Below are 13,186 nucleotides of genomic sequence, written 5' to 3'. Positions count from 1 at the left end.
TAAACAGGGTAACGGGTATAAAAGAAAATGCAGATTAGAGTAGACCACTGCGTTAGCATCAATGGCCTAAAGAAGCAAATAAACTAGGTATGTATTATATGAGCAGGGGTCCTTTATTCCTGATACAATGCAATCTAGAAAACATTATGTCTCTCAGTTCCATTAACATGGAGACTGGATTCAGCAGATGAGGCTTCAGGTGTAGTACAATTACAGGGCCAGACTGAGAATTTTTCACTGAAATGCAAAAAAGAAATAGAATTTTGCTTCTTTAAGAGAATCCTGCTATTAACTTTTCTACTCTCCCTTTAGGCTTTGTAACCAGCTCCCACCATGGGTGACAGCGCTTGGGTGGGGACCTGGAGGCCTCATCGTCCAAGGGGCCCAATAATGGCCCACTTTACCAGCCCAGGACCAAAGTACTCAATACAGGGGACAACAGGTAAAAGGACAGAAAGATACAGAGTTTCAAGAAACACAGTTGATAACATGAGTTAAACACACTAAATCCAAATCAGTTCAAACAATTCATTTAGTACAAACTCTCACATATTCTATTCAAATAATTCCACTTTCTCTGATGTGAAAGTTAATAAAACCCTCCTACGGGATGTCTGTATTAATTTTCATTATAACCTAGGAAATAGGACAGGGTGACTCTGCTTAGTACAGACTTGTGCTGAACCGTTTCAAATGGCGTTTTCTTTACCATCAATCATTATTTTAAATCTCTCTGTGGCGAGTAGATTTTGTCGGTAGGCTGGTAAATTTTCATGACATCACAAAGATGAACTAGAAACACGTTTCCTTGGAGTAGAAATTACAAAAAGGAGAAGTTGTTGGGAAATTCATAAAGAATATCTCTGCTGTGCTTAACCTCACTGCCAACCACCTATGGCTGTAGCTCCCCAGAAAATTACAGCAAGGTGTTACAAATGTCTGACAATCAGACATCTAAGAGGCAGCTTTACTCTTACATCACCTCTCACTTCTGCTGCTGCATACTTTTTGTCTTCCTCGTAATAAAGTGTCAATATTTAGCGAAGGAATTGTATCACCATCTGAACTATTTGTATTATGCACATTTTTAAGGCATCAATCAATAAGAATATAAATTCAGAAGGAATTTTCAATATAGATTTTTAGAAATAATGTCACTAGGAGGTTGTTGTCACTCTCACTGGGAAGCTGCCATTTGAACAACTGTATTGTACTTCCCAGCAGCAGGACACATGGTAGGTAGCATCCCCATTAGAATGCATTGGAAAACAAGGTTTAAAATTAGTGGTAAGGAATAAGTGTTCTTTACAGTTGAGTTTGGGTGTTTTTTATTATTTTGGTTATTTTAAACAGCTGGTTGTTAAATAACCAAAGTATTTTGTAGTTCCAGAATTTGCTTTACAACAACTTTGGCATACTCTAATCACCAGTGTTTTCACATGGGAAAGTCAACGTTTTCAGTCGTACTAGGCATCACATTGTTAAGACCGAGTTTTCTTGTTTGATCCCAAATTATTTAAAACTAGTATTTCAGACTAATTTTGTTTAGGAGTTACTCTTCAGTGTACTTGGAAGTAATTTTTAGAATCTCTTATATTACAAGGTAGTTTGCAGGAAAATTCTCTTGGCTTTAGGGTATGTCTATGCTGGGAAAGGTACCAAAATAGCTATTCCAGAGTAATTATTCCAGGGATAGTTGTTTCAGTATAAGCTCCAGAATCAGAGCGTCCACATGAGGGCTTATACTGAAAGAACTATTGGAATAATTATTACCTGAATAGCTATTTTGGTAAGTTTTCTGAGGTAGACAAGCTTTAGTCTCTGTAATAAGAACAGGACAGTACAGCTCACTTTTGCAATCCGTGGATGAAATCCTGGCCCCACTGAAATCAATGAGTTTTGCCATTTGTTAGTGATTCACCCCTTTTGTCCAGTGACAGAACTGCTCAGAAGGCGACAGCTTAGAGGTTTCTCTCTTGTTATAACCAAGCCTGACATACCCATAAACTGAGATGAATGGGCAATAATAATGACCGTATGTCCATCCTACAAACCAAAAGTAAAGCCAGCGTCTTAGAAATGAATCTCATGGTCCAAAAGCTCTAAAACGACTTTAGCAACAAGACCCAAAGGGGAATTTAAATAAAACCTGACACATGCATATGAAATGTAGCCCTTCTTCCTAGGTTACCTGAAGCACAACCCCACCAAAAGGAAAGCCCCTGCCTACACTTTTAAGGGGGCAAGGCCTTTGCTCCGTGAAGCCTGTTCTCCGGGTCCTCGTTACTATGTGGAACCCGCAATGACCAGGAAGGGAAAGGAAGCTGCCCCAGCTTATACCATGTGTGGGCGCCCCAAGGTGAAAACTGAGGTCACACCTGGCCCAAGTGAGTAATATTTCTTTCAACCGTTTATTCAAGGTGAGGATAATGTGCCTATGGGTGTCCTACATTAGGGGAATATAAACCACAGCAAAATGAGGTACAGATGTTTTCAAATGGAAAGTAACAGCTCCAGCATTTGAGGGTAGGATATGGAAGGAACAACAACATGGGTGGTAGACTCAGGATTCAAGGAAGGGCAGTGCAGGGCCACAGGGCTGGGAGGAAGGGAACAGCAGTGCAGGGGGTGGGAGCAGGATGGAGGAGAACTGGCAAAGCAGGATGATGGGGATGGGATATAGGGGGAAAATGGCCGTGCAGCATGATGTTGTTGGTTGGGACACCGCAATTTTGCACAGACTGAACCTACAGATCAAGCCACCTGTTTGGCACGAAAGGATCACTGTTGTTGCTTTGCTCATCTCTTGTCTAGGCGATTATTCACCAGAGAAGTCAAAAAAGCATGTTTATGAATCTGCTCCTGTGCACTCCATGTCATTCAGGACTAGGAGCTTCAGTGTAGACAGCACTCCAGGTAAAAATCCAACAACTAATAAAGGAAACCAATCTAGGAGTCCTGTAGTTGCCACCTGACCTAAAAGCCAGAAAGAAAGTGAAATTCCTGAGCCTGACTCCACAGCAAAGTATTATAATGAAGGAAGAAAGCTTTGGTAATAGCATGTGTAGTCTGAACTTGGGGCTCTTAAAAGCCATGAACTAGAGATGGTCCTGAGCTTAATATGGTTGTCCTCTGCACTGGTTACAATATAGTTCCAATTTGTAGTGCAAATGGAACTTTAACAGTGTTCTGTAACTGGGCTTAAGACTTGCTCACATCCAAAGCTTTCGCTCAGTTACAGTACATGGTTAAGGACAGCCCTGTCTACACTAAAACAGAAATCATGTCTTAAACGAGTCAATGGACATGCATGTTATAACAAGACTGTATCCCATTTGTATTTGTAGTGGAGATGGGCTCTTAGAGACAATTTAACTGATTCAGTGTCAAAAGAGGTGAAAGTTGAAGAAACTAAATTCTTCCTCTCAATTAACAAGGGGCAATGGGGGACAGAAACCAATAGGAATATTTCCAGGGGAGGAAAAAAAAAATACTGAAAACACTCAATGCTCATGTGACAACTCTCAGAGTTACTAGACATTGATACCACAGCCAGGCAGCTTATGTCTCAAAATTGAGAAGAACTCCTTTGGCACAGAGGTATAAAAGCTCACTAGAAGTCAGTGTTACACCCAGACTTTGAGACATACTATCATCAAGATTAGTAGGCCAAAATATGACCTAACTTTATTGTCCTATGTCTGTTTGAAATGCATATGCAATTCCTTTTACCTACACTTTAAATATCAGCAAATAATTAGCAGCACAACTATCAAAATCAATAGAGGTCATCACATGACAAACTCCATAATATGTCTTTAAAAAAATGTCCCATTATATGAGTATAGTTTTGGGAAAATGTTTCAGTGTTCTTTTATGAAAAAATGTCTGAAAACCCCAGGTCGCTATAGATGGGTTAGGTTTACTTCATCAGCAAGAAAAGTATCAAACATGCAGAGATGAGACAGAAGAGATACAGGTTGATCAAAAATAGTGGCCATGGATCAATCATTTAGACAGATCCAAAACAACATAATACTTATTGTTGTACCACTTTCAGAGCAATGGCTACATATCATCACTATGCAACTGTTTCTCTATTACTTTTGGTTCTCTCAGATAGCTAACACCCTGTCTACAATCATAACAATGTTTGTGTGCCAACTGCAAAATAGATGTGCCCAAACCTGGTATAATACAGTTTGGTTTTCTTTGCATAGACAGAACCCAAACATTACTGGGATAGCACCTAGGAGCCCCAGTCATGGAACAGGACCCCCTTGTGCTGAGTGCTGTACAAACAGAGAAAAAAAGGTTGTCACTTCCCCAAAAAGCTGACAATCTAAGTATAAGATGAGAGACAACAAGTGGACACAGACAGAATGAGGAGCACAAGGAAACGACATTAGTCGGCATGATAGTCATCACCTCAGCACACCATCTGTTATCACATTTTTGTGTGTGGACATAACAGTAAAGGAGAGTTTTAAGGATGGATTTGAAGGACAAAGAGGTGGCTTGGCAGATATTTACAGGGATCTCCTCAGGCATGATGGGCAGACTGGTGGGAAACACAAAATTGCTCGTTTGAAAATGTTACACGTGAGCATTAAAGGCTGGTATAATTGGCAGAACAGAGGCGGGCGTCGTTAGACATATCAATAGCGTATGAGAAATGATGGGTAGCATGGAGAAAAGCCACAAACATCCTTGAAAGTGAAGACAAGTAGTTTGTGTTTCATGTGATGGAGAAGGGGGAGAAAGAGGACGGATGAAAAGAGAGAGGTGGCATGGACAAAGCCAGGAAAATGATCTGTACAACAGCAAAACATTATGATCGTGTTATATGAACTATATTACAAACTTGAAAAGATCAAAATAAGTCCTGTTCACAGAGGCAAAAACCAAACCGCATTACAGCCCCATTAAGCCACAGCAGGTTTGTCATTTGTTGCCCCAACATAGTTGGGATTGTTGTGTAGATGGGACCTGAGATTTATGGTAGAACAATTTGTAATAATTACATAAAATTTGTAATAACTTCTCTTTAAATTGTATAATGTTTATTATTTTTCAATGTTATGTGAAGTACATCCTCTTATACCCAGAATAGTTATTGGGGGCAGCTTTAAAAGTGCCGCTCTACTCTCAAAAGCCACTATAGTGTCCCAGGGACTCCAGTGTAAATTAGATCAGCCCACAATTAATAGCTGTGATTTTTTTTTTAAACTGCTAGCCCCACAAACTCAGCCTGGGTTCTAAACTTCAAGCTGTATCCTTGGATGGAGCATGCGGCTTTTTAATTCCATTGTTCTTTGAGTGATTGTTCACATGGATTCTACTCTTGGTGCACATGCATCCTATGTGTACGATCTCAGATTATTTTGCCCAGCAGTGTTTGCTGGAGCCGCACATGCACCCTCAGTTACCTTGTGCCCCTAACCCAAGGGCATAAATCCTAAGTGGTGAACCAGGTCCAAGAGTCTCTTGTTTCCTTATCTGTGGCAGTGAGAATGAACCCCCACTGTGTCCACCTGCTTCTCTGCAGCATCGTGTTTGTTTTGTTGCCCACAGGCAACACACCAAAAAGTTCTGATTTCAGTCAGGTTCTGGTTTTTAGGCACGCCTGTACTGACTGTTAAAAGAGCACCAATATTAGCCATTAAACCTGCAGACAGTATCTCTCTTTGTAATGATCCTTCAGCAACCAGTGCTTCTGTACAGGCAACCTTGAAACCATGTTCCTCAGTGCCCAGCACAGGTCCCTAGTGTGCTGGTACTCAAGGCATATATAGTACTTGTATGATTTATCTGTGGCTCGGTACCAGTCTCCTCTCCTTAAGTGGCTGAGGATTCACCAGCTACTGACGCATCAGTACAGCAGGTAAAGAAGACAGCTCCAGTACCGACCTGACTTCCTATCCAGCACAGGAGAGCACAACAGAGCCAGGATGTTCCTGACAGTACAGCCCCTACCTTGGAAGAAATGTACTCCTTTACTTCATCCCCATCAGGGCATAACAGGGACTCCTCTCCTATGCACTCTCCTTCCACTACTTTGGAAATGCCACCGGAGCCACGAAGAAACTCTAAGGAAGTATGTGTAAGGAACAGCAGGAAATGACCTAATGTTCATAGGGAAAATCGTTCCTGGTGCCACCTTCCCTAGTACCTATACTCATATCAGCCTGCGTGCTACCAGCCACATGGGGTAGGATACATGACTCAGTGCCAGACTTCACTTGTGCTCCATGAAAGAGTATCTATTCAATAGACACCACATGCTCCCACAAAAAGTCCTCTCCCCATTCAACTAGTGATAAGACCCAATCCAGGTATGCAAGGGGATACTCTGTTCTGCACATCTACCTACCAAGACATTAGCGATAAAAACCTTCACTTGGGGATGGAGGACTCGTCTAAATCACCCTCAGACTAAGGACCTATGATGTCCCCAGGAAGCTCATCTTCACATAAACATCCTAGAGCTCAGCGCTATCTGCCTTCATGCAAAGTACACCTACTGCTACTCTAGGAATCTGTGATCCAAGTGCTGACAGACAACCCCACAGCTACTATGTCAACAGACAGGGGGAGCAAGACTGTCTCCACTGTGGAGTTGGGTACATTCCAGATCAAATCACACCAGTGGCGCTGCGCCTTCCTGGCCCTCAAAACATCGTGGCAGATTGACTTAGCAGGTAGTTCTCAAACAACCAGGAGTGGTCTATCAAAGACTCAGTTCTGCAGAACATCTTTCACATGTGGCAATTCCCAGAAATAGATGTGTTTGCTACAGACCAGAGCAACAAAACCTCAGGCATTAGGCTCCTGGACACTGGGATGAACATATACCTTTCTGCCAATTCCTAAGATACTGAGGGCTCTGAGAAAATTCAGGCAAGACGCAGTACTTGATGATGACACATCTTGAAGAACTGCAGTTAGTGTAAAGTAAGTAACCGTTCTTTTCTGTTTGTTTCATTCAGCATGCCAGCCTCACCACCCATGAGCACCAGCAGTTCAGACTCCAGATGCCTACCCTTATTCCAGGACAGAAAAGGGCCAGGGAATGTGAAAAAGAAATATCCCTCCTTCTCTCCAGCCTCTGTTGAAAGCCTCTCTCCCATATGATGCTCCCTCTAATCCCTGAGGATTCACACTGTACATAACTATCATGGTTTCCCCCCCCCAGGTCCTGGCGCATACACTATCCCTCGGGTGATGGGACCCAACACAGTGGACAAAACTGCTAGCCCTTGTTATTCCATGAAATGGAAGAGTAAGCTTGGTCGCTTTGATGAGGATCTCCATAAGGTAAGCTGCTTTTCCATTTCCTCTCCAGCTGCTCTCATTGACAACCAGTGGTCAGTCACTGCCTCCAAGACTGAAGGCCTCTAAGCATTGATGGGTTCTTTCCTAGTACTTGGAGATAAAAGTGTTCTGCAGCATGAACAGATACAAGTGCTGCAGCTGAAGACTGGCAGCAAACATGGCTGTTCTTAGTAACTGAATCATTGGCAAGTCAGGGCTCTAACTGTATTTGCAGCAAATACCTAAGGGCTTCATCCAAAACCCATCAAAATCAATGGGAATCTTTCCAATGACTACCATAGTTTTCAGATCAGGCCTAGTTCTTGTGCTATGCCTAAGCACCATGTTGCCTGAACTCCATCTGGAAGAGGAGTTGGAACTGGGATGAGGACAAGAAATGTGTTAAGTAAGAGAAGTTCAGATATGAAATTTCACATCAGGACACACATATTGCAATATATTTTTTATGTTCTAGAGGAAAAATCTTTTGCTCCAGTGTTATAGTTACTGAGTATTTTGACATCTTATTGTGCATATGCAGTAGCAACATTTCAAACTCAAATTTCTCTGCCATCTCCAAAGAATTTTTCTTACTGAAATACCTACAGTGATCCATGTCCCCAGATAATAACTATGTGTAAAAAGTCTTTCTAAAATACCCAGTAATAGTCATTAAAATGTCAACAATTGCCCGCAGTTAACACAGCAGCATCTGAAGGACCACAGCTTTCTTACAAGAGCAAATAATTGATACGTCTAAGATGCTGCTGTGTGGTAAGAGTTGGAACATGATTTTTTTAAAAAATGATTAGCATTGTGTTTAACAATGAGGGGTGTGGGAAAATAAAATTGACATCTTGCTCAAGCTTATTTTCTGGAAATAATGATCCCTCTAGGTAGAAGGCTGTAGCAACATTCCTAGTGCCACCTACCAAACTAATCATCAGATTTCATGCCTATGATAACATCATACTAAGTGAAATAAGACTGTGTAGCTGAATACCATGGAACGTTACATATTTACAAAATGATTATTTTTGTATTAGATGAAAAATGATCATGTACAGATTCTTGCTAATTATCTAAAACCTACTGAAAACACTGGGCTTTTAAACAAATCTTTTACTATAAGCCATATATAAAAGCCAGTGAAGGTCACAGGTGCCTAACGCTTGCAGAGACAGAACAATGGCACTTTCATTTCAGTTTGAGCCACTGTCCCCTTGCAGTCTGTCAAAAGTGAAGTGGCTCAGGCTAATAAGATTTCAGACATCTAATGTAAACTTCTAAAGGACATGACACTGTTGAGAAGGGAAACTTGCCCTTCTGCAAAAAAAAAAAAACAACAATAAAATAAAAAAATTGTTAAAATTAATTAATTGTTACAGATAAACCTATGCACCTCTCATAGGAAATTGGGGATATTGAATGTAGCCATTTTCAATGGATGATTCCATTGACTCTCTTACAGACCCCAGGTCCAGCTGCATATAAAAAGACAGACGTTGATGTGTACAAAAAGAGAGCCCCCAAGTACAGCATGAGCTCCCGGACTAAGCCTGCAGGAACTGTTAGACATCCTGGACCAGGAGACTATTATCCCGGAAAGGTAAGGCAGAGAAATCTAGAGGGTAATTTACTTGAGTCAGAGGACAAACAGTCACAGGCAACAGGGCTGGTTTGTATTTAAACTCCTTGAGTTGACAAGTCTTGATTTAGAGCTATCATGAAAACTTTTTCCAGCAGAGTTCAGCATATAAAAATCCAGATTCATATAGCAAGGACAAGATCCTTCAATATATCAATGCATTAAGATGAGTATTGGTAAGAAGGGACATCAATCTGCATGGAAGAGCTACAATTAATGTTTTAATTACTGCCCCGAAGAGCCCATGTTGGAACAAGTCAAAGTTAAATTTTAAAAAACCACATCCCAAAATATTAATGCATTATTGAGACAGATTAATTGCAGAGAGTCAAGAAACTGGACACGTTTCTTTGAGAAATCCTTGTGCATATCAATTCCAGCAGGATCTTTCATTCCATCTGTTTGGGTATGTATTCATCAGATATCTGAGCCTACATGAGCACATGTACAAAAATACAAAATATTATATTTGTGCATCTGGGATTAAAGAAAAAGGTTTAAACAAATAGAACTCAATCATTTCACTGTCAGCTGCTGTTGTACGAGCATAAACTTGTATGATTGATACGTGGACTCAAAGACAAACCATAATGATTCTATTGCTGATTGAATTATATCCAAGCACACACTTTGATGTCTCCTTGGATAATTGCGACCCCATTTTCTCAGATCCTGAGTAGTACACTGCGTATCTATCCCCTGTAATGAAACAGCCACAACCATTCCATCACAGCTCTGAGATTCCACATATTTCTTATATCTTTCCAATTCTTTGGTCAACATGGAGAGATTCCCTTCACCCATACTCTTCACATTCCATGTGTCTACTCTGATCATTCATTTACAAAGGTTCAAGTCACTCTTCCTTGGTGCAAACATCAGGTTTATCCTGAAGGATTTGGTACAGAACCATCATAGCTGCAACTGGTACTCTTAATGGCCAGAACCTCCTCCCCCAGTATAGTTTGTTGTGCTTTCTAACCTGGGGGTCTTGCCATCCAGCACCACATGGAGATTAATGTTTCGCCTTTGTTCTAGCATGGAAGTACAGAAGGTGGTTTCCTGTTGACTCCCCTCTAGTTTTTAGCTGCTGTTGATTAAATACTTGATTGAACTTTTCCACCTTCCGATGGCACTTCCTCCATCAGGGTTCCATTACCCTCCCCAGGCACTCATCCAGCCAAAACACTGGCATGAAATGTGCCAAGTTACTTGAATGCCACTCTGCACCCAGCACCAGCCAGTTGGACTACTTTTTGTCTGGTCCCTACCCTTTGACTTGTCCAGCTTGGGTGGCTCTATCAGGAGATAAAGCTCCTGCTGGCATAGTTATCAAGCTCATTGGAATATGCAAGCCTTCCCACCATGCCAAGGTGCAGTGCCCAGGGAAGGGTTCTATGAACGGTGAAGTTGGAAGTGTAAGCTCTCATGAAGCTTACTGAAACAATGTTTTTTGTTTACAAAATGAGAAAGGAAGGCGTTTAGTTGAATTTTGCTGCTCTCATCACCTGGTCTTTACAAACACCATCTTCACCCATCACCCTACAAATTTAAACACATAGAAGTCACCTGAAAGTATGTCAAAGAACCAAATTGTCTATGTAATGATACAGCAATGTTGGAGATAGAGCATCCAATGGATACAGACTGACTCCCAGTCTGCACTTGGGAGACCACCAACCGTTAGCCTCAAACATAAACTGAAAAAGATAAGATGTTCAGCAGGTCCGCTACATTTGGATTGGTTCAGAATCAACAAAAACTACATGACTTCTGTCCAAAATGGGTTTGAGGGATTGTCACAGGTAAAAGAACAACCTGAATAAACTTTGGAATAACATGAAAACTATCATGCTCAAAACTGCCAAATTATACATTCTGAAAAGTAAGTGTCGCAGTGTACCACAGATGACTGAGAAATGGCTTGAGCAGGTGGAACAATAATGCAGAATGAAAAAGAATGTCTTAGAGACTTAAGAATGAAAGAGAGAGTACAAGGAACTAAACAGATCCAAAGGCAGATTAGTATTGACAACAGTGAATACATCAGGGCAAAATGCATGGAACTTGCGAACCACAAAGAGAGTAATAATACAAAAAATTTGTTCACAGAGGTTAGACTTCTTACCAAAAAGTTTTCCCTGCAATTGAACATAACAAAAGATCATGATGGCAGAATCCTCACAAAGTGATATCAAATTCTGAAGGAGAGATTACTTTGCCAATCTTTATGGTTCATTAGAGCCACTCAGAATATAGGGCAACAGAAAGGAGAGAGTACAGAGCCAGAGCCATCAATCCCACAAGAGGAAGTGGTGTGTACTATTACGAAAATGAAGCCAGGGAAAACACCATGGGAAGGTAAAGTACCAGCAGAACTGTTTAAAGTGACTCGTGTGGAAAATTTCCAACCATGTATGGACGACTAGAAATTGGCCAGACAACTAGATGAAAGGGAGTCTGTCTGCCATTACCAAAGAAAGGAGACATAACAGAGAATAACAATTGTATCCTCAGCCTGATATCACAATTGACCAAAGTTTTGCCCCACATAATCCAGGATCGCATGAAGCAAATGACAGAAGCAGAACTACCACCACCACCACAACTTGTTTTCAGAGAGGAACAAGACACACGTGATCAAACTGTGAACGTCAGTCAGTCACATAATTGAAAAATGCAGGGAGTCCAACCACCCATTGATAATGTGTTTCATGGACTACTCAAAAGTGTTCAATACTGTCCAACTTGATCATCTTTGGAGGATAATGGCAGATTTGCAAGTCTCTACCTTCAACAACAGACGACACTGCTGCAGGCAATAGCTAGTGGTTTTCCACTGGGCTGTGCGCGAGACAAGGGTGTATTCTGTCCCAAACTTTTTCAAGAGGTATGCAGAATGAAACAAACCTGGAAGATTTTGATAAAGTGGAAGGAGCTGGGATTTCCATTGGCGGACCCCCTCTTAACTGACCTTAGATATGCCAATGACAATACCTGTTGCTACAACCACTGGTGGAATGTAATGAATGCTGGAATCTGTAAAAAGTTAGTGAGGAATATAGACTATCCCTGAATACTATAAAAATTAAGTGCATGTATGTTGACACGATTAACAAAAACAGGATGAAAGTGGACATCATGATTAATAGTCAAATTGTAGATGGTCTCCCTCACTAAAGTTTAGAAAAAACATGACATCTCAAAATGTATGAAGGTTTGATTGGTGAAAAGCTTAATTTTCTCAAGAGCAACCTATAGATGTGAATTATGGGTAATGAATGTTGGCAAGTAGATGAAAACTGAAGCCTTTGAGATGTGATGTTGGCAAAGATTCCTGCATATCTCCTGGATGGAAAATACGACAAATGCTTAAATTAGCAGCATTATTAGAGAGAAGACCACCATGTTGTTGGAAATCAACAGGTGTAAATTTATGTCCTTTGGTCACATCAGGCACAGAGATGGAAATAATCTTGATAAAGTTATCCTGGAAGGAATGGTGGGAGGTCCTCATAATAGGGGACGACTGGGAAGGAGATGGAGGAACGGTATGTGGCAGATCAGTGAGAGGACAGCTGCTGAGTGTTCGAAGCTAGTGATGGATTGAGAAGGCTTCTGAAAAGTCTGCTGTGATGTAACCAATATTCAGACATGAATAAATAGATTTTATTTACTTAAACAAATGCACAAGTTTATTTACGCAAACATATTTGAAGAACCGCATCAAAATTAGTGCAGCTTTTCACCTGTTTTGATTTTTTACAAATATATATCACATTTGCTTATATAAAGAAGTGCCTGAAGTATCTTAAAGTGGCAGCTTTAGAAATTTACAAACTAGTTTGGGAATCATTTTAATCTGCCACTGCTGTCCCCTAATGATGAAATGTGGCAACTATTTTTACAGCATATAATATTGTATCAATGCAGAGTTTAGAAAAGGAAGTCAGAGATACTGTATCCTATTGAAACTGCAAGGAGGAAGGCAGAATTATCCCAGTTGGAAATGTGGCCAAGATACTGCAAATTGCAAACTGTTCCATAAAGTGCCAGTGGGATTTTTAATAACCACACAGAGAAAAGCCCTAGTTTAAGTTTCACCTGAAAGACGCACTTGGCAATTACTATATCACTCTGCCCTGTGCTGTGTCATCATCATCATCATCATACACACACACACACACACACACACACACACACACACACACACACACACACACA

General features: G+C 40.8%; 1 protein-coding gene across 2 annotated transcripts in view; it reads left to right on the top strand.

Moving 5' to 3' along the window:
• Positions 1–333: 333 nt before the first annotated feature.
• ODF3 (outer dense fiber of sperm tails 3) overlaps positions 334–13,186 on the top strand; it is a 16,689-nt gene continuing 3,836 nt past the window's right edge. Inside the window, exons 1-5 of one of the 2 annotated variants that reach the window (XM_024197856.2) lie at positions 334–442; positions 2,187–2,387; positions 2,815–2,916; positions 7,196–7,317; positions 8,786–8,923. In XM_024197856.2, the coding sequence (XP_024053624.1) occupies positions 334–442; positions 2,187–2,387; positions 2,815–2,916; positions 7,196–7,317; positions 8,786–8,923 (672 nt within the window). The remainder of the gene's footprint in view (positions 443–2,186; positions 2,388–2,814; positions 2,917–7,195; positions 7,318–8,785; positions 8,924–13,186) is intronic. The other variant, XM_024197864.2, reaches the window with a different exon arrangement.

This window comes from Terrapene carolina, unplaced genomic scaffold (genome assembly GCF_002925995.2).
Source record: "Terrapene carolina triunguis isolate 2854851 unplaced genomic scaffold, T_m_triunguis-2.0 Scaffold90, whole genome shotgun sequence".
Lineage (NCBI taxonomy): Eukaryota > Metazoa > Chordata > Testudines > Emydidae > Terrapene > Terrapene triunguis.
Note: the sequence above shows the minus strand (reverse complement) of the source record. Positions and strands in the feature narration are given on the sequence as shown.